Source organism: Esox lucius, chromosome 7 (assembly GCF_011004845.1).
Source record: "Esox lucius isolate fEsoLuc1 chromosome 7, fEsoLuc1.pri, whole genome shotgun sequence".
NCBI classification, from domain to species: Eukaryota; Metazoa; Chordata; class Actinopteri; order Esociformes; family Esocidae; genus Esox; species Esox lucius.
Genome location: NC_047575.1, coordinates 13,828,880 through 13,849,171, shown reverse-complemented (window position 1 = coordinate 13,849,171; position 20,292 = coordinate 13,828,880). Strand labels below are relative to the sequence as shown.

At 42.7% G+C, this 20,292-nt stretch overlaps 1 protein-coding gene across 4 annotated transcripts in view; it reads left to right on the top strand.

The window, feature by feature from the left end:
* gabra3 (gamma-aminobutyric acid type A receptor subunit alpha3) overlaps positions 1 to 20,292 on the top strand; it is a 158,029-nt gene that overhangs the window by 17,319 nt on the left and 120,418 nt on the right. For 3 of the 4 annotated variants that reach the window (XM_020048670.2, XM_020048669.2, XM_020048672.3), the window contains exons 2-3: positions 585 to 679; positions 4,291 to 4,347. In XM_020048670.2, coding sequence (XP_019904229.1) covers positions 606 to 679; positions 4,291 to 4,347 — 131 coding nt within the window. In that variant the 5' untranslated portion in view covers positions 585 to 605. The remainder of the gene's footprint in view (positions 1 to 584; positions 680 to 4,290; positions 4,348 to 20,292) is intronic. The other variant, XM_013134523.3, reaches the window with a different exon arrangement.

The window sequence follows — 20,292 nt, the reverse complement described above, 5'->3', positions numbered from 1 at the left end:
CCTACTAATCCCAAATAGCTAAAAGAAATAAAAAATGCATAAATGATCAAAGCTCAGGTCTTAGGAGCATAAGGCAGAAAAACCCACGAACAAACAACTGAAGACCGCTGCAGTAAAGGCCTGTCAAAGCATCACCAAGGAGGAAACCCAGCGTTTGGTGATCTCCATGCATTCCAGAAAAGCAAGAACGAAATTTTATTTATGACTGTGTTAATTTGTCCAATTACATTTGAGCCCCTGAAATAAGGGGACTGTGTATGAAAACGTTTTTTCCTAAACTTTTCATACAATATTTTTGTTCAACCCCTTGAATTAAAGCTGAGAGTCTGCACTTCAATTGCATCTCGGTTGTTTCATTTCAAATCCATTGTGGTGGCGTAATGAGCAGAAACTATGAAAAATGTGTCAGTGTCCAGATATTTCCATACCTAACGGTATACAGTGTGTCAAATGTGTGTTCTTTTTGTGTTTTCTGTTTCTATACGTATTGTATTGTCTACCTGACTGTGTGAATGTACTTAGTGATAAATGCGATTGTAATTATGATTCACGTGTGTCTCTTTTCTTCCTCCTCTTGTCTCTAGGGTTTTGGGCCTTGGTTGGGAATGGCTCTCCCGAAGCTGGCTGTATTCGTGACGGGCATGTGGATGTGCCTGCATCACCCCTTTCCACAAGCCGGGTAGGATGACTCATGGTCCTTTCCTTTCTCTGTTTCTTTGCTCTCTCCCATTTCAAGCCTGTCGCTCCCCTCCACCTCCTTCTCCCTCTTGTCCTCCTCTGCCCCACCCCCCCATGTTGAGGCCCGGGGCATGTGCTGTGTTGTGGCTAATACGTACGTTAATAACCGCTCTGTAGCCAGGCTTTATGGGACGTGGATGGCTGTTTGAAACCAGATGTGGCCCAGTGTAAATTGCTATTGGATTTCCAGTAGCGAAGTGAGGCTCAATAAACCTGGGCGAAGTGGAGGCTGGCCTGCTGACACAGAGCAGAGACCAGAGGGATGTCGAGACAAGACTTAGCCCCAATTGCCTTGCCATGGTGCCAGTCTGCGCTCCCTGCCTATTAGCAGCACACAGCACACAGCACACATGAATGTCACAATTGTACAAAGTTGTACAGCCAGGGGGCCCTGACCAAGACATGATCGTCGACAAGGCGTAAGATCACTGCTGTGTATTCCTACACTGGCCTTTCTCCCAGGGCAGTGTGTTTTATGCACTAGCCTTGTGTATCCCTGGACACAAACACATGATATCTCCCTGTTACACTACTGGGACTGGGGACATAAACACATGATGTCTCCCTGTTACACTACTGGGACTGGGGACACAAACACATGATGTCTCCCTGTTACACTACTGGGACTGGGGACATAAACACATGATGTCTCCCTGTTACACTACTGGGACTGGGGACACAAACACATGATGTCTCCCTGTTACACTACTGGGACTGGGGACACAAACACATGATGTCTCCCTGTTACACTACTGGGACTGGGGACACAAACACATGATGTCTCCCTGTTACACTACTGGGACTGGGGACACAAACACATGATGTCTCCCTGTTACACTACTGGGACTGGGGACACAAACACATGATGTCTCCCTGTTACACTACTGGGACTGGGGACATAAACACATGATGTCTCCCTGTTACACTACTGGGACTGGGGACATAAACACATGATGTCTCCCTGTTACACTACTGGGACTGGGGACATAAACACATGATGTCTCCCTGTTACACTACTGGGACTGGGGACACAAACACATGATGTCTCCCTGTTACACTACTGGGACTGGGGACACAAACACATGATGTCTCCCTGTTACACTACTGGGACTGGGGACACAAACACATGATGTCTCCCTGTTACACTACTGGGACTGGGGACATAAACACATGATGTCTCCCTGTTACACTACTGGGACTGGGGACACAAACACATGATGTCTCCCTGTTACACTACTGGGACTGGGGACATAAACACATGATGTCTCCCTGTTACACTACTGGGACTGGGGACATAAACACATGATGTCTCCCTGTTACACTACTGGGACTGGGGACACAAACACATGATGTCTCCCTGTTACACTACTGGGACTGGGGACATAAACACATGATGTCTCCCTGTTACACTACTGGGACTGGGGACATAAACACATGATGTCTCCCTGTTACACTACTGGGACTGGGGACACAAACACATGATGTCTCCCTGTTACACTACTGGGACTGGGGACACAAACACATGATGTCTCCCTGTTACACTACTGGGACTGGGGACACAAACACATGATGTCTCCCTGTTACACTACTGGGACTGGGGACATAAACACATGATGTCTCCCTGTTACACTACTGGGACCAGGGGTACACCCTGAGGGAATCAGGTAGGAAATGTGGAGGAGAAAAATGTGGAGGTGAATGAGATTGTAATCCAATACAGCAGCACGCACGCACACACACACATGCGCAATATTCAAGAGGAGTAATTTAAAAAAGCTTTCTCTTTTGGTGTAGCAGCGATTGATTTTATACTGTGTCAGCAAAGACAGAAAATGAAAGATCTACCGGATCTGATTTAATGTGACATAACAGACTCTATTTCCCACTATACATTTCCTCATTCATATACACCATTTAAGGAAATTCCATCGTTTCCACTTCCATTATTTGGTTGATTTGCTCTTGGGAAAATGAAGAAAGCCTCCTTATTCTTTATACTTCATGGCAATCTAGTCCTGTTTGTAATGCAGATTTTTGGCCTTTTGCATGCAGAAAAAAAACAACTAATCTCATGTTGACAACAAAAGATAAGTAATTACATACAATGTTCTCAAAAGTACAACGTGCTGATGGTAGTGATGATGATGATGGTTATGAGGAAGGTAACACAAGGGATAAAATGGGATCATTAAAAAACTACTGCCCGGCAGTTCTAAACTCCAGAAACTCTGTTACTACCTCTGCATAACAAACAGTGCTTCTCCCTTTTACTTGGTTATGTAAATAATTCAGATGATTAAACAGAAAAAAACAGGCCAAACGGAATAAACAAGCCAGAGCATTTAAAGAGACAAATTGAGGCCTTGAAGTGGCTCGTTTCATGGCTATACTCACTTTGTTGTCCTAAATACATTTCTGGTGACTTAAGTGAGAAACTTAAATAGTCCTGTTTATTCCGATGACCCATTTCTCTCCCTTGGTATCAGAAGGGCCCAGTCACTCTGTGTGAATATGAAACCCCCTGTCTGGGTTAATGTGAATCCCCTCTCTATGTGAATGTGAACATCCTCTCTTGGTGAATGTGAACATCCTCTCTTGGTGAATGTGAACATCCTCTCTTGGTGAATGTGAACATCCTCTCTTGGTGAATGTGAACATCCTCTCTATGTGAATGTGAACATCCTCTCTATGTGAATGTGAACATCCTCTCTATGTGAATGTGAACATCCTCTCTATGTGAATGTCAGCATCCTCTCTGGGTGAATGTCAGCATCCTCTCTGGGTGAATGTCAGCATCCTCTCTGGGTGAATGTGAACATCCTCTCTGGGTGAATGTCAGCATCCTCTCTGGGTGAATGTGAACATCCTCTCTGGGTGAATGTGAACATCCTCTCTGGGTGAATGTGAACATCCTCTCTGGGTGAATGTGAACATCCTCTCTGGGTGAATGTGAACATCCTCTCTGGGTGAATGTGAACATCCTCTCTGGGTGAATGTGAACATCCTCTCTGGGTGAATGTGAACATCCTCTCTGGGTGAATGTGAACATCCTCTCTGGGTGAATGTGAACATCCTCTCTGGGTGAATGTGAACATCCTCTCTGGGTGAATGTGAATATCCTCTCTGGGTGAATGTGAATCCCATCTCTATGTGAATGTGAACATCCTTTCTATGTGAATGTGAATCCCATCTCTATGTGAATGTGAACATCCTCTCTGGGTGAATGTCAACATCCTCTCTGGGTTACTGTGATGCGCCCTGTCTGGGGAGGAATGTTAAAGCCCCAGTTTTGGTGAAAGTGAAACCCCCTGTCTGGATTAATGTGTGGGTTAATGTGAAACCCCTTCTCTATGTGAATGTGAACCCCCTCTCTGTGTGAATGTGAAAGCCCTCTTCGGGCTTTAATAAGCCTTCCTCTGATCCCATGCTCTTTTGTTACATTCTCTCTCTCCAACTAAGTTTAATTTGGACTTCTCCTGGGCTGCACCAATAACCTGGGTATTTGTTATTGCTTCCTAATGCGGTTATGTGGAAATGGATCCCGAAAATAAGAGGAAGCCAGTGTAAACGGCACTTTGAGGCATGTGGAGCTTCAGAGCTGGCATTAAGGTTAGTCCTGCTTTGTTAAAAAGAAAAACATGTTCAAGCATGTCTTAGCTCAGATTAGATGTGCTTAGCATTATTTAGGGTGGCATTGCCTTCATTCTCAAATTGGATCATATGTTTCCAGATATTAATAAGCGTAAATCGTGAGAGTTCCGCGTGCTGGTTTTGACTCCCCTCTTCTCTTCTGACATCTGAAGGATACAGAGAGCAGCAATAACCGCTTCTCTCCCTTCCCCTCCCATCCCTTCTATCTCTGTCTGGTCCCTCCCATCTCCCTCTCATTAATGGGCTGTGACCTTGTGTTTTAAAGAATCAAAGCCATCCTGGGCAGCATTTTAGCAGTCCGGCGGTAGCCTCAAATGTGTCCTAAAATGTGTCAAAATAACCGCAGACACTTCCACCCCGACTCCGGGGGCTTAGAAATGAATCTTTTCCGGGGGACGGGTGTAGATTGAGAGAGCATATCCTCAGTGCATACCAACGAGTCCTGGCCAGTCCTCAATCACTTGGCAGACGACAGGGCACATAAACGGCGTCCTTGCACTGTGATCTCCACTCAGCAAATGGTATTTATTGCAGTGTGTTTTATAGGTGAGTGTTTACCTGACGTCCCCCAGGAAATGCAGGGGCGCAGGGCTGGGGGTTATTGTGATGCGGTGGCTGTCTCGGGAAATTTGGATCCCAACCCAAAATGGACGTTTACCCGTACCAGCCATGACCAACTTTGTAAATAATCCTTTTAGACTTCAGAGCTGCAGAGTGCTTATACCTCCAGAGTATCTCTCCACATCAGCAAAGCTGTCTTTCCCCGAGTCCTGCCGACTCCCTGATGCCCACTGATACCATCGCCGGTCTCCAAATCGGCTTTGCTACAGTGCAGGCAGGAGACTTTGCTAATGGATAAAGTTGTCACAGACAAATCCCCTATATTAGGTTCTGTCACTCTGTGCATCGCTGCAATCCCTCACTGCACACCCTCGCTGATAGGCAGGGCTTGATTAAACTATTATTCGCAACAATCTGTCTTTTACATATGAATGAGCAGCCTGTGTTCATTTCCATTCTACTGAGGTCTTACAACTTTGCCTCCAATCCACGCCATCCGCTTTGCAATCATGGGCTAACGAGTGTGGACAGCCAGACCCTCTTCTGTTGTCTGTTTGGTTTGGAATCCGTTCCAGCGCCACCGGCCGAAGTGACACATAATCAATGTCTATGAGGGGAGAGTGCTGTACGTCCACTCCAGCTATCCCCGCGTATGGATTGCCTCTAAAGTTCCCCGGCTCCTCTCCCCTTCACACCTCACATGCATTATTCACCGGACGGTAAGGGGAGAGCGTCACTTTGAGATGTGACCTGGTGGACAGAGAACAGTTTGTCAACGTTACGGTGGCATTGTCAAGGTTAATGTGTGACAGGGCCGAGTCGGGGGAATGTATTCACTTGCGGCGAGCCTCACTGTCTGCGGTTGGACGACTTGGCAGTCTGTCACAGAATCTCTTTTCGGGCAATGAGATGGGAATGGAGAAAACAGGAACTTAGGTCATGCCAAAGACGGTACAGTATGAAGATTGGTAGGGGCTGCTTCAAGGTTAAATGGGACTTATTTTTATTGCATGAATATCTCTTAAGCCTAATGGTCTCAGTAGAGTAATAGACAGGGTTAAATATGGGGTGTGGCTCATAAACAGAGGGGAGTGTAATAATGTCTTAGCAGATCAAATAAAAAAACGCATCGATTGGCACTCAGCCAATTAACCTTGTACGGGAAGCTCCATGCATCCATATAATATGAATATCTCACGGATAAGAAAAGCAAAGTAGTACACTGTTGTATAAGGCTTCAGTTATTAGCTAAATGCTTGTTTTGTTTTGGCTGTGGCTATTCGGTCAAGGTCAAGCTATTGTTACATCTGTCCAAAACTGAAGGAATGAATGCTGATTTTATTGTGCCTCGTGCATTCTTGCAAAGTGAAATCCCAACTTCAGCCAGCAACAACAAATGAATCCCCCTTAGTGTTCTTCAAAGATACAGGCAGGCCTTTGTCAGCAATGTTGACTGGGCTGTTGGCACAGCAAAACACTTTTAGGGGCATCTAAAGCAATGTGTGGGAAAACCCCCACAATTCCACCATGAAGAAGCTAGGCCTATTCAGTGAACGCAGATGCTGTATGTTTCGGCGACAGAAAGCTGCAATTCCAGCTGACATTTGACAGAGTCCTCACAAGTGCATTTTTCCAGGAGGGAAAACCGAATCAAAAGTTTGAACGCAGCACAAGGCCGCATCACATGGCTGCTGTGACTGAATTAGTCATTCACTAGTTGTCCTTCGTTGATGTAGGCTTACTTGTGGTTTGGACGAGAGTGCGCATGCTGCATTGTCTGTATTTCCATTGGTTGTAAGGTGATACTGGTGGGGTTCCTTGCCTTGTCCTTAATATTGCCTTGTCAGTTGTATTTTTGGAAATGTTGTATGTTGCAGTACAACCAAGAGCCTGCACAAAAAATTGCCAGAATAACACAGCCATTGTGTGCTGACAGGAAACGTGCGAGTTGAGTTGTCAGTGTATTCGGACTCATTTCAGATAAACAGTTAGGTCCGTAAATATTTGCACACTGACACAATTTTCATAATGTACGCCACCACAATTAATACTTTTTCACAAATCCTTTGCAGGCATTAACTGCTTGAAGTCTAGAACGCATGGACATCACCAAACGCTGGGTTTCCTCCTTTGTGATGCTTTGCCAGGCCTTTACTGCAGCTATCTTCACCTGGTGTTTGTTCGTGGGTCTTTCTGCCTTAAGATTTGTCTTCAGCAAGTGAAATGCATGCTCGATAGGGTTGAGATCAGGTGATTGACTCGACCATTGCAGAATAATGCATTTCTTTGCCCTTAAAAAACTCCAGAACTGTTCCAGAATTGGGCTGGCTTTTTTAATAGTTTTTTGGCAAAGTCCAATCTGTCCTTTCTATTCTTGAGGTTTATGAATGGTTTGCACCTTGTGGTGAACACTGTATTTGTTCTTGTGAATTCTTCTCTTTATGGTCGACTTGGATAATGATATGCCTACCTCCTGGAGAGTGTTCTTCACTTGGCTGGATATTGTGAAGGGTTTTTTCTTTACCATGGAAAGGATCCTACGATAATGTGCAGGCCGAGGGTTGGACAGAACACAGGCCGAGGGTTGGACAGAACACAGGCCGAGGGTTGGACAGAACACAGGCCAAGGGTTGGACAGAACACAGGCCGGGGGTTTGGACAGAACACAGGCCGGGGGTTTGGACAGAACACAGGCCGGGGGTTTGGACAGAACACAGGCCGGGGGTTTGGACAGAACACAGGCCGGGGGTTTGGACAGAACACGGGCCGGGGGTTTGGACAGAACACGGGCCGGGGGTTTGGACAGAACACGGGCCGGGGGTTTGGACAGAACACAGGCCGGGGGTTTGGACAGAACACAGGACGGGGGTATACTGTGTCTTGCAGTATACGTAACAGAACCATACATAGTTTTTTTTTTATGTATGAACCCTATTGTGCGATCTTGCAAATATAGCACATGTACTGCATTTTTCAGGCATCTCATCTCTGCCTAAAGGGGCCATGTTTGCTCCACTCATCATCCAGCTTTTCAGTTGTTCAGTGGGTAAAATGCTTGTGTTGCCAGGCCGGGGACCCCTAGATTGAGCATCGCGGGGGGGAGGCTGACGGACAGTGGAGGATGAGCAGTGCGACTTTATACAGACATTGATTTAGCTTTGACCTTACTGGAGGTGTACCATTCACCAGAACCGTCGGTTTTCTTGGCAGCCAAACGACTACAGTGGAAACGTGAAGTAGAGAATCCTGCCCATAAGGATTTGGACCTTCAGCTGTTGGGAAGAAAGAGGCAGAGGTCGGATACGGAGCCACTTTCTATTAAATGAGTTAATCTACCTCAAATCCTCTCATATCTAAGTTCTCCGTCCTGCTCACAGTTTATTGATCGCTGGGCTAATTACCTGAATTTCAGATGGGATAACAAACAGCGCCATTGTGTTGATAAATATTGAGTCATTGATCTGTTAGTTTCAGGGTTTCTAATTGGTGAACGTTCCCAGCAGGCGTCTTTGAGTCCGATTCGAGCCAGCGTAGATCCACCGGCGGGTGTCTGCACAGCTGCATTGTGAACACAGACAACTCAATCCTGCTGCTGAGCAACCAGGGATGAATGTCAGCCTCCTTACTGACCAGTGATGTGAGTTGACTCAGCGGCAGATGATTCAACACCTTACACTCTGCAGAGAGAATGGCCGTGCCAGAAATTGACTTGTTAAACTGCCATGAAGTTGAGAGGCATGTATCCATTTACCCCAGCTGAATATGATATATGACTGTGATTTCACAGACATTCTTAATCAAATCTTTTCTCTTATATAGCTGATGTGAACTCCCATATGAAAAATACTAATGAATAGTATTATGTTCTGAATGCTGTAGTGTTTCGATATTTATGTACATGTATAGTTTTCAGTGGAGTGTTTCTTCTGCAGTGTTAATGTTGCAAGAATACTTTAGGGTTTGTAATATTTATTCAAATGATTTATGGACAGACTATAGTATATGATGTTGTATACTGTAGTACTTGCAGATATTGGTGTAGTATAAAGTAGCATTTACTGACTTGTTCTTGATTTATAATCCTTGACAGATATATAGCTTATTATTGTGACAAATATGCATCAGTAGTAGTGTTTTCTCACTAATCTGGAAAGGTGTGACTGCTTGCTGATGCTCATCATTGATCTACAATCAAGACAAGCAACCTTTGGTTTGTGAAGCGCAGACAAGATGTTTTATTGACTAATGTAATACCTAAGGCCTTTGTCTGAAAGCATGTCTAACACACAAGGTGTCATTGTTATTTTGGAGCAAACTCGCTTTCTGAAAGTAAAAGTATAATCCATGTAATCATTTGTTTAATCTAAACGACTATCTGTAATCGGATTACAATATTTTAGCTGATAATGTAACAGATTATAGTTTTTTGATCATTTGTTCCTATTCCCTGGTAGCATAGTATTCTCTAGTATTTTACAGCCTTCTTTTTTAAGCCCTATACAATCCACAGAGGCTAGTGTATTATTCTACATTTCCAAATGGATGGTTTGTGCTCAGAATGCTCATTTGGTTAAAGCAGTGCCATATCAGATTGCAATTAAGAGCAGACTTAGCCATCGTGCATTGTCCATAAACCACACCTCCTGAGGCCTTTTTGCTTAGGTATATTACAGTATAGTCTCTTCTGAGGCTCCCCAGTTCCTTTCTTTTTGTTTTCTTTTTAGACTATGTGGTTTGCAGACTGGCAGAATGTGAAGATGACTGTGTATTCCTTGACTTCACCTAGGAAAGAGCACCTTTTAAGATTGGTTGTTTATCCACTAGCATTGAAATACACAACTGTTAATTATCATTTAAATGAATAAACACAAAGAAGAGATAATAAAAATAGTTTTAGCTGCAGAAATATAGTTACGTATAGGAAAACTTTAAACTCTTTCAATTAAATCTTGTATCAATGTATATACCAAACTGTTATCAAGGCATCTCATATTCAATCTAACTGTCAGATCCTGGCTGGTGGCCTCTAGACATCTCTGTCCGTCTGGGGGCCAGAGTCAGTGCCTGACCGCAGAGGTCCCTCCAGGCATCTCTGCACTGCATTTTAAGTTGTGCAGCTGCTTTGTGTTACCTCTAATTGGGGACGCTATTTAAGTTGCCCTTGTTTTGTGTTCAGTTGTGGTGAATTTTTTTGCCATTTGTGTTGTGCCTCAGTTCGCAGTTTGCCTCTCCTTTTGTTGTTTTTGTTCTTTAAATTAAAAGGATGTTACCCTATACTCGCTCTGCACCTCGTGTCCTGCCTTCCCACAGCTGTGACACTAACATGTCCAATGTATTTACCACAGATGCTTCTTATACATATGCTAATTCACAATTCTAGTTCAAAGACATTGAAAATTTGAAGAAAATTAAAAATTCTAACTATGAAAACTCTGCTTAGAAGTGCTGAAACGATGACATGAGTTCTTTTGTCTTCATGACATGTCTGAGTTTCTTTATTTAGATTTGATTAAACTTTGTCATTGTACAAGTACAGTACAACGAAATGCAGTTAGCATCTAACCCGAAGTGCAAATAGAAGAGGGCAGGAAATATTCAAGTATTAAGTATAGTGTATGTTACAAGTGGAATGTATACATTTGCTATGAAGGCAAATTATGTAAAAATGGCAATTCTAAATGTGCAATGAAGGCAAATGGAGGAGGGCAGAAAATGTGTTCGTATTAGTTATAATGTATGTAACAAGTGAGAAATTAATAGTTGTGCGATGAGTCAAATGCAAGAACAAATGGCAATTCTAACTATGCAATTGAGGCAAATTGGAGGTGTAAGGTAGCATGTGCAACTGAAATGCATACATAGCAGCAATGTTCCTAAGACACACTTGTAACAACTGAAAACATCCTTATCCGACTTCGAAAAGCAGTGCCAGAGTCCAGCAGTACAAAGGAAGCAGTGCAACAAGGTCCTTAAGAGGTAGTAAGCGGTGAGCGGGTTGCAGGGCCACAGAGCATCCGCCAAACTGCAGTGTGGCACAGTTCGTCAGATTGCTCTCGATTGTGCAGTGGTAGAATTTCATAAGGATCTTGGAATATAGACTTTTTGAGCAGGGCTGAGGTGTTGAGAGACCAGGAGAGGTCTTTGGAGATGTGGACACCTAAGAATTTGAAGCTGGACACGCTCCACCTCAGTGCCATCAATGAAAACTGGTGCGTGACTGCAGCCTTTAGGCTTCCTGTAATCCACAATTGACTCCTTGTTTTTTTTGCATTGAGGGCCAAGTTTCTGTCAGCGTATCATGCCGCCAGAGAGGGGCTGATCCCTAGGTCATGTAGTTTGTTGACCAGCCTAGAGGGGATGACCGTGTTGAATGCTGAGCTAAACTCTATGAATAGCATTCTCACATAGGTGTTGGTTTTGTCCAGGTGGGTCAGGGCAGAGTGTAAAGCTGTGGAGATGGCGTCCTCTGTAGACCTGTTCAACCGGTAGGCAAACTGGTAGGGATCCAGTGGTGGCAGGGAGGCAGTACTTAAAACTAGAACCACCAGGCCTTTTTGACCCCCAGTAACCGCCAGAACCGAATGCCGTTTGGCATCATTAGCATACGAATCATCCCTATTAGCATGGACATTCTCCTCCGCAGCATCTCCATCCAGCCAGAGCATCCGTTCATCCACTAGGTCATCATCAAACTATATAGAAGTCTAAAAAATTATGAATTACAGACTTTTGTATGTTTTAAATGGTTAATGAATTAGAAAAATACAAGATTGTGTTTGTATTGAAGGTTTCATCATACTATAAAAAAATGACTAAAAAAAGAATACATAGAAAAAGACGAGGTCCGAAATGATTTCAATGCCAATGCATAGCTCTATCCTCATAGATTACTGGCATATGATATTTGTCTATATGTGACATGAGTCAACTCTACTACTCTACTCGACCACTCTGAAAAGTTCTCCTGAGCAGGGACGGTTTTGGGGTTAAAATGTAGTTACTGGTTCCTGGTTCTAGACCAGGGGTGGGCAATTCATTTTCACAATGGGCTACACCAACGAAACCTGAATTGTGTCAGAGGGCCACACCAACGATAACTTGAACTTAATTCTGCTCAACTTTCTTCCATTGTAAAATGCACTAAATTATATATTTTGAATAGCTGGTACTGATAATCGGAAGAATACAATTATTCTGTATTTATATTAGGTAATGTGAAATTGTGGTGTATAGGTCAAAAAAGAAAACAAAAGCAATTATTGAATCAGTGCAATTTTTACTTGTTAATCTCCACATACAATGAAAAAAAAAAACTTAACAAGTTTATGGAAATACAACAATACAACAAACAATAACTTGTAATGTTTTCCACCTCATTTTACCTCTTCATTGAGAATAATCCAGTCTGTTCAGGGCTTGAACAAGGGCATTGAAATCTGGCTGAATATCTGAGGTGGCTATGCAAAGGACAGCTAAGAGATGGTCATCAGTGATAGAGGATCTGTGTTTGGATTTGTTGAACTTCATCACTGAGAATGTCTGATCACGTACATAGGTAGATCCAAAGAGGACTAGAATCCTCTGAGCATGCCTCCACAGGTGTGGAAAGTTCTCCTCTTTGAGGGAGGAGTAAAGGTCCAGCAGTGAGACTGACCTGAAGTGCTCTGCCAGAAGTGTGTCAGACTGCAGGTCAATGAGTTCCATCTGAACATCACTTGGTGCATTATCCACACTGCAGTTGAAGGGAGAAGAAACCATGTGCATTTCACTCTCAAGAGTTTTGAAATCACCTCGAAAACTCTGCATGCAGTGCTTCTAACATGGTTGAGTACTTGTGGATGTGATCGGCTGCTCTTTTGGCTTCCTTTAGTGTTGGCAAGTGGGTCAGAATGTTGTCCTTCACTTGGCTTGAGATAACCTGCAACTTTCTCATGAAAGCCTTCACTGCACTGTACATCTTGTGCACAAAAAGGCCCTTGCACTGCAGTTAGACATTTAGTTTGTTCATTAGTGCAGTCACATCCACAGCGAATCAGAGGTCTGCCACCCAGTCTTTATCTGAAAGCTCTGGGATGTTGTCTTTTCTTAACACAGAAATCCTGAATCTGGTCTCTCAGGTCCCAGACACTTTTCAGTACTTTGCCAAGGCTGAGCCACCTGACAGTGCAGTGATAGCTTATGTCACCATGTTCAATCTCATTTTCCTCCAAAAATGCAACAAATTGTCTGTGATTTAATGCTCTCGCTTGGATGAAGTTAACTGTTTTAGTTACAGCATCAACAACATGGTTAATTTTTAACACTGTCATACATAACACTTCCTGATGTATAATACAATGCAAAAATTTCAATTTCTGCAAAGGGTTCATTTCTGTCACTTAATCCTGCATTCTCTTTAAAAGTCCAACATTTTTCCCCGTCAGATTTGGACAACCGTCTGTTGTCACACCTGCCAGCTTGTTTCATTTCAGTCCTAACATGTCCAAACATGCATTTACTTCTGTGAACAATTCATTACCAGTGGTTGTCCCTTTCATTGACTGCATGGCTGCCAACTCCTCCATGATTTGAACGTCTGCAGTTATCCCACGTAAGAAGATGAGTAGCTGGGCGGTGTCACGTACATCGCAGCTCTCATCCAAAGCCAGAGAAAAATTGTCAAAGTCGGCCGCTCTGTTCTTCAGCTGAAGCTCCAAGTTTCCAGCGATGTCCTCAACCCGCCTCATTACAGTGCGTCGGGAGAGTGACACGTTCTCAAATGTGCCCATTTTCTCCGGGCACAACAACGCAACAGAGTCCAATAAGCACTCCTTAATAAACTCTCCGTCAGAAAACGCCTTACTTTTTCTGGCGATTTTGTGAGAAATTACATACCTTGTCCTGACAGCTGCATCTTGTTGGGTTTGCAGTTTTGCTAGCAACGCATCAGATTCCCACGTGCGCTCTTCATCAGACAGATTCCTGTATTTATCCTCATGCTTGGTCGTGTAGTGGCGATTCAAATTATAATCCTTTAACACAGCGACCTGTGTACCACAGATTAAGCAAACGGCTTTACCTTTAATTTCTGTAAATAAATACTTGGCAGTCCGTGTCTTGTTGAAAACACGTCATTCGTTATCAACTTTTCTTTTCTTAGCTTGAGCTGTCATCTTGAGGGTAACCTGGCTAGCGTCACTTGTCGCTGTTCACCTTCACTCTCAGCTCACGCACGCATATACGTCCATACGTAAGTAATACAAACGTAACGCTTTTCAAAATAAAATTTCCAAAGGCCAAAAACCGAAACACGAAAGAAAAGATTGTCAATTATTCGGTGGCCGAATTTTCGGTGCATCCCTATAATTTATGATTGGCCTCACGCGGGCCGGACAGGGATGTACAAAGGGCCGGATGTGGCCCGCGGGCCGTAGTTTGCCCAGGTCTGTTCTAGACCCTGGTTCCTGCTGTGGAAACACAGTGAGTTCCTCGAAAGGTTCCTAATTCCTGGGTAAAGTTCCTGCGGTGGAAACGCGGCTTAAGTTATCAAAAATCCATGGGCAGTTAGTAGAAAAAGACGAGATATCATTAAGATTTCATTTGTGAATAATTATTTCGCCTAATACATTTGTAGAATATTAATCTTCAGTAAAATAAGGAGAGAAAACTCAAAAGAGAGATGATAGGATGTGTGTGTGATTTAGTTTCTCTTTCCCTCCTAAAATAATGTAGATTTTCAATTTACATTTGCTGAATTAGCCTGTTCCTGTTTGTCAGTTTAGAAATCCTTCAACAGATCAATGTGATATATTCCTATTTAGGAAAAGTAATGGAAGGAGGAGGGTGTAGTTTTCAAAAGGGCAGTTTTATTTTGATTACGTAGGCAGTTCTAATGTTAAGGTGGGCCAGAAGTAGTCTTCCGAAGCACTTCATGATCGTGGGGGTGAGTACAACAGGTCAGAAGACATTCAAGCTAGATGCAGTTGACTGCTTCGGCACTGGCACCATGGTCATGGTCTTGAAGCATGTGGGGACAACTGCCTGGGCCACTGACAGGCTGAAAATGTCAGTAAAGACCTCGTCCAGCTGCCCAGCACATGCTCTGAGCACACGCCCGGGGGATGCCATCAGGACCAGCAGCGTTGCGTGCCTTCACCCTGCTCAGTGCAGAAGCCACATCTGCGGTAGATAGTCTGAGGGGAGGCTCATCTGGGGGATTCAGCTTTAATGGCTGGCTCTTTGTTGTCCGTGTCGAAATGGGCGTAGAACCTGTTTAACTCATCGGTGAAGGAGACGTCACTGGCTGTGGGGGTAGAGTTTTTTGGCTGGTGGTCAGTGATGGCTTGGATGCACTGTTACATGCGATGGGCATGTCTGAGTTCTTCCATCTTTATGACTTGATATCTGAGTTCATCTTTATGACAGGTTAACTATGTTCTTCTGTCTTTATGACATGATATCTGAGGTTCTCCATCTTTATGACAGGTTAACTGTGTTCCTCCGTCTTTATGACATGATGTCTGATTTCCTCCATCTTTATGACATAATATCTGAGTTTGCTCCATCTTTATGCACCTTTGCCCATCCCAGTTTGCCCAAACCACTCCTTTACCACCACAACCAATTTCCTAAAATCAGGAATAGAATAACATTCAGAGTACTACATGATTCTATATAATAGTATTCTCTGGTAAAGTTGTCGTCTCTTGTGGTGGAATGCTGTTATTGATATGATGCTGTCCAGCACACCTCTTGATTCACACACCTACTTTGATATCCTACTAGGACTCCCACAATTCCTATCTGAAAGCCTGTCAATGAGCCCAGTCTGTTGGAGCAAGCTCTACTTGAGAATTATCCTACTGCACACTTTCTGTTGGTATGCCAACAAGCCTCATTGGATTGAACACAAGGGAATGACTGAAAATAAGTGAAGCATCAAGATTGAGTGTCTGTAAAGCAGGGAACTTCAGTAAAGCATGACAAAAGTTATCTGGTAAGGGAGTAAAACCGGCTGCTTCATGAAAGGTGCAAAGTTTCACTGAAATAATAATGAAGTTGAAAGAGAAGAAACTAATATGAAGGAAGCCCCTAGGATTTGCATTCTGCCATAGTAAAACGTTAGTAATAATTATCTCAACAGAAGAAGAAAAAAGGTTTTATGCATACTTCTGTATATTTAATTCATTCACACTCTGCTCAGTAGATCTTAATTTAGCCAAAGGCTCTAAACCAAGAACACATTGCATTTTGTTTGAGGGACAAAGAAAATTAAAATGCAGCTGTAGATCAGAGTAATTTGTCAGAACAAAGAAATTGCTGTCTTACAAACCTCCTTGGAATTTTATTTCACCATGTTGACTAAGGTGTGGATATACCATGTTGACTAAGGTGTGGATATACCATGTCGACTAAGGTGTGGATATACCATGTTGACTAAGGTGTGAATATACCATGTCGACTAAGGTGTGGATATACCATGTCGACTAAGGTGTGGATATACCATGTTGACTAAGGTGTGGATATACCATGTCGACTAAGGTGTGAATATACCATGTTGACTAAGGTGTGGATATACCATGTTGACTAAGGTGTGGATATACCATGTTGACTAAGGTGTGGATATACCATGTTGACTAAGGTGTGGATATACCATGTTGACTAAGGTGTGAATATACCATGTTGACTAAGGTGTGAATATACCATGTTGACTAAGGTGTGGATATACCATGTTGACTAAGGTGTGGATATACCATGTTGACTAAGGTGTGGATATACCATGTTGACTAAGGTGTGGATATACCATGTTGACTAAGGTGTGGATATACCATGTTGACTAAGGTGGGGATATACCATGTTGACCAAGGTGTGGATATACCATGTTGACCAAGGTGGGGATATACCATGTTGACTAAGGTGTGGATATACCATGTTGACCAAGGTGTGGATATACCATGTTGACTAAGGTGTGGATATACCATGTTGACTAAGGTGTGGATATACCATGTTGACCAAGGTGTGGATATACCATGTTGACCAAGGTGTGGATATACCATGTTGACCAAGGTGTGGATATACCATGTTGACCAAGGTGTGGATATACCATGTTGACCAAGGTGTGGATATACCATGTTGACTAAGGTGTGGATATACCATGTTGACCAAGGTGTGGATATACCATGTTGACCAAGGTGTGGATATACCATGTTGACCAAGGTGTGGATATACCATGTTGACCAAGGTGTGGATATACCATGTTGACCAAGGTGTGGATATACCATGTTGACCAAGGTGTGGATATACCATGTTGACTAAGGTGTGGATATACCATGTTGACTAAGGTGTGGATATACCATGTTGACTAAGGTGTGGATATACCATGTTGACTAAGGTGTGGATATACCATGTTGACTAAGGTGTGGATATACCATGTTGACCAAGGTGTGGATATACCATGTTGACCAAGGTGTGGATATACCATGTTGACTAAGGTGTGGATATACCATGTTGACTAAGGTGTGGATATACCATGTTGACTAAGGTGTGGATATACCATGTTGACTAAGGTGTGGATATACCATGTTGACTAAGGTGTGGATATATGTTCAGCCGACATCAACATTCACAGCAACTATAGTTTGGAGAGCTTTGGCACATTGGCGTAATAATGTTGAGACACAGTGTTGATGGCCTGCCGACGTTGAAACGATGTAGAACTGTACCCTGTAAACCTCAATCAGTTCACAGAATGCAAAGAAAATCTAAGCATACTCAAGGCAATCCGCAAAATTTTTAAGTTCATAATAGTTTGCAGAAATTAAAGATTTACAATATTATAGTACTTAAATTATTGAGAAAGCATATGGAAATAGTTTTAGAGGATACAACTCAAACCAGGTCCAGATTTTAGTTGTATTTGCTTAATGGAATTGTGCAATATACTAAGCCAGACCTGCGTTATAATTTCCCATTATGTGTTGCCCCAGTGAACTCTGGAGTTACCACGCATCACTCTATTTGTTAATGACAGAGACATAGTTGTTGAACTAAATCCATCATTTTCAATAATTTCAATTCCTAGACAATTGTAACAAATGTTCAGATCTTAATACTTTAGATATTCCATTATGCCCTATTTTGATGTCTTACTTTTACATACTACATTGACCACAAAGTCATGGTTGAAAAACGTTCATAACTTTAAGAAAATGTACTTATTTCCGTAAAATAAATCCTGGCCTCTGTAGAGATTTCTAGAAAACCTAGAAACTTCACCACAAAGTTTTAATGCTACCCGAAGGCATTGGCCTACAAATGAATGGATGATTCCTATTGAAATCCAGGGTTTGACAGGATTTTTGATTGTACAAATAATTTAAGTAGCTGGGAAGGTCAGACTGTGCAGGGTCAGACTGTGCAGGGTCAGACTGTGCAGGGTCAGACTGGGAAAAAAACACAACCTGAAATCAGTGAGATGTGAACACAAGTATATGTATGTAAATGTGGTAATCCCATCTATGTAGTGCACTGGAGTAATTCCCAGGATAATACTTCAGACATTACAGGTTCAATCCCTATTTTTGACTATCAACAAAGTAATGTGAAACAATTTTTGTACAATACATTTGTACAATATAATCTTCACCACTACTTTTTTTTGTGCAAATATCTCTTGTGACATCCACATTCCTACAAACAACTGTATCCCAGTAGCACTTGCCATACTTTTTAAAATATTTTCATAATCTATTTTTCTTTTTATACAAATGTTATGGGAACGTTCTTACAACATCAGGGAGTGTATAATAACGTGTATATAATATAATCATTAGCAAATTATTATAGATTTTGTCTTCTGAGATGGCTGGATCCTGGCCATTGCTCTGAGAACTTACTCAAAACCAATGATGGTTTGCTGGGCAGGCACTGAATGGCATTACTAGATCACTGTGTTGAGGCCAGAGATGTCCCAGAGAAAGATTGAAGAGTTGACATTCACTTGCGTTTGGCCGATTCGATCAGATTCTATCAGACTTTATTGTAAATGTGCCTGTGCCCAGAACCTTTGCCAAATCATTCAAACTAAAGGTTTATTCTAAATAGGTATTGATGTAATGGCCCAAGTCTATATGGGATCACCCAACTGTAACATGGTTATTCATTCAAACATGTCCGCAGCACCCTGCCTCCCACCGTGGTCCTCTGAAGTTATACAGGTTCTGACCCAGTCCGTCCCTGAATATGAGACTGTCCTGCTGAAAGTGGTGTTGAAGGGTCAGTAGGGGGCACACTTCCCTCTGGTTTAATGATTAAATACCAATGCCCCAGGGCAGGGAAGGAGACATTTCACTGTTTAGGCAGACATTTTTCCGATAGGTCATTGAACTGGTGTCCTGGTCATATTGTATGAAACGTTTAGGGATTGCAACCATTTTCATACACAGTCCGCTTATTTCATGGGCCCAAATGTAATCGGACAAATTAACACAATCATAAATACAATTTAAATGTTTAATACGTTGTTGAGATTCCTTTGCAGGCAATGACTGCTTGAAGTCTGGAACGCATGGACGTCACCAAACACTGGGTTTCCACCTTTGTGATGCTTTGCCAGGCCTTTACTGTCTTCAGTTGTTGTTTGTTTGTGGGTCTTTCTGTCTTACGTTTTGTCTTCAGCAAGAGGAATGCATGCTTGATCAGGTTGAGATCAGGTGAATGACTCAGCCATTGCAGAATATTCCACTTCTTGCCTTAAACTCCTGGGTTGTTTTCACAGTTTTTGGTCATTGTCCATCGATAAAGTGAAGCACCGTCCAATCAACTTTGCTGAATCTGAGCAGACAATATATCCCCACAACACTCTAAGCCTTTTCCATACTTTTTTCTTCCCATCATTCTGGTATTTCATTTGTCCAAAGAATGCAGTTCCAGAACTGGGCTGGCATTTTTAGGTGTTTTTTGTCTAATCTGGCCTTTCTATTCTTGAGGCTTTTGAATGGTTTGCACCTTGTGGTGAACACTCTGTATTTGCTCATGTGAAGTCATCTCTTTATGGCAGACTTGGATAATGATATGCCTACCTCCTGCAGAGTGTTCTACACTTGGCTGGATGTTGTGAAGGGATTTTTCTTTACCATGAAAAGGATCCTACCACCACTGTTGTCTTCCGTGGACGTCCAGGTCTTTTTGTGTTGCAGTGAGTTCTGTCACCAGTGAGTTCTTTTTTTCTCAGAATGTACCAAACTGTTGATTGGGCTACTCGTAATGTTCCTCTGAATGGATTTCTTTTTTGCAGCCAAAAGATTGCCTGTTTCAATTGCATTGAGAGCACCTTTGACCACATTATTGTGGGTTCACAGTAAC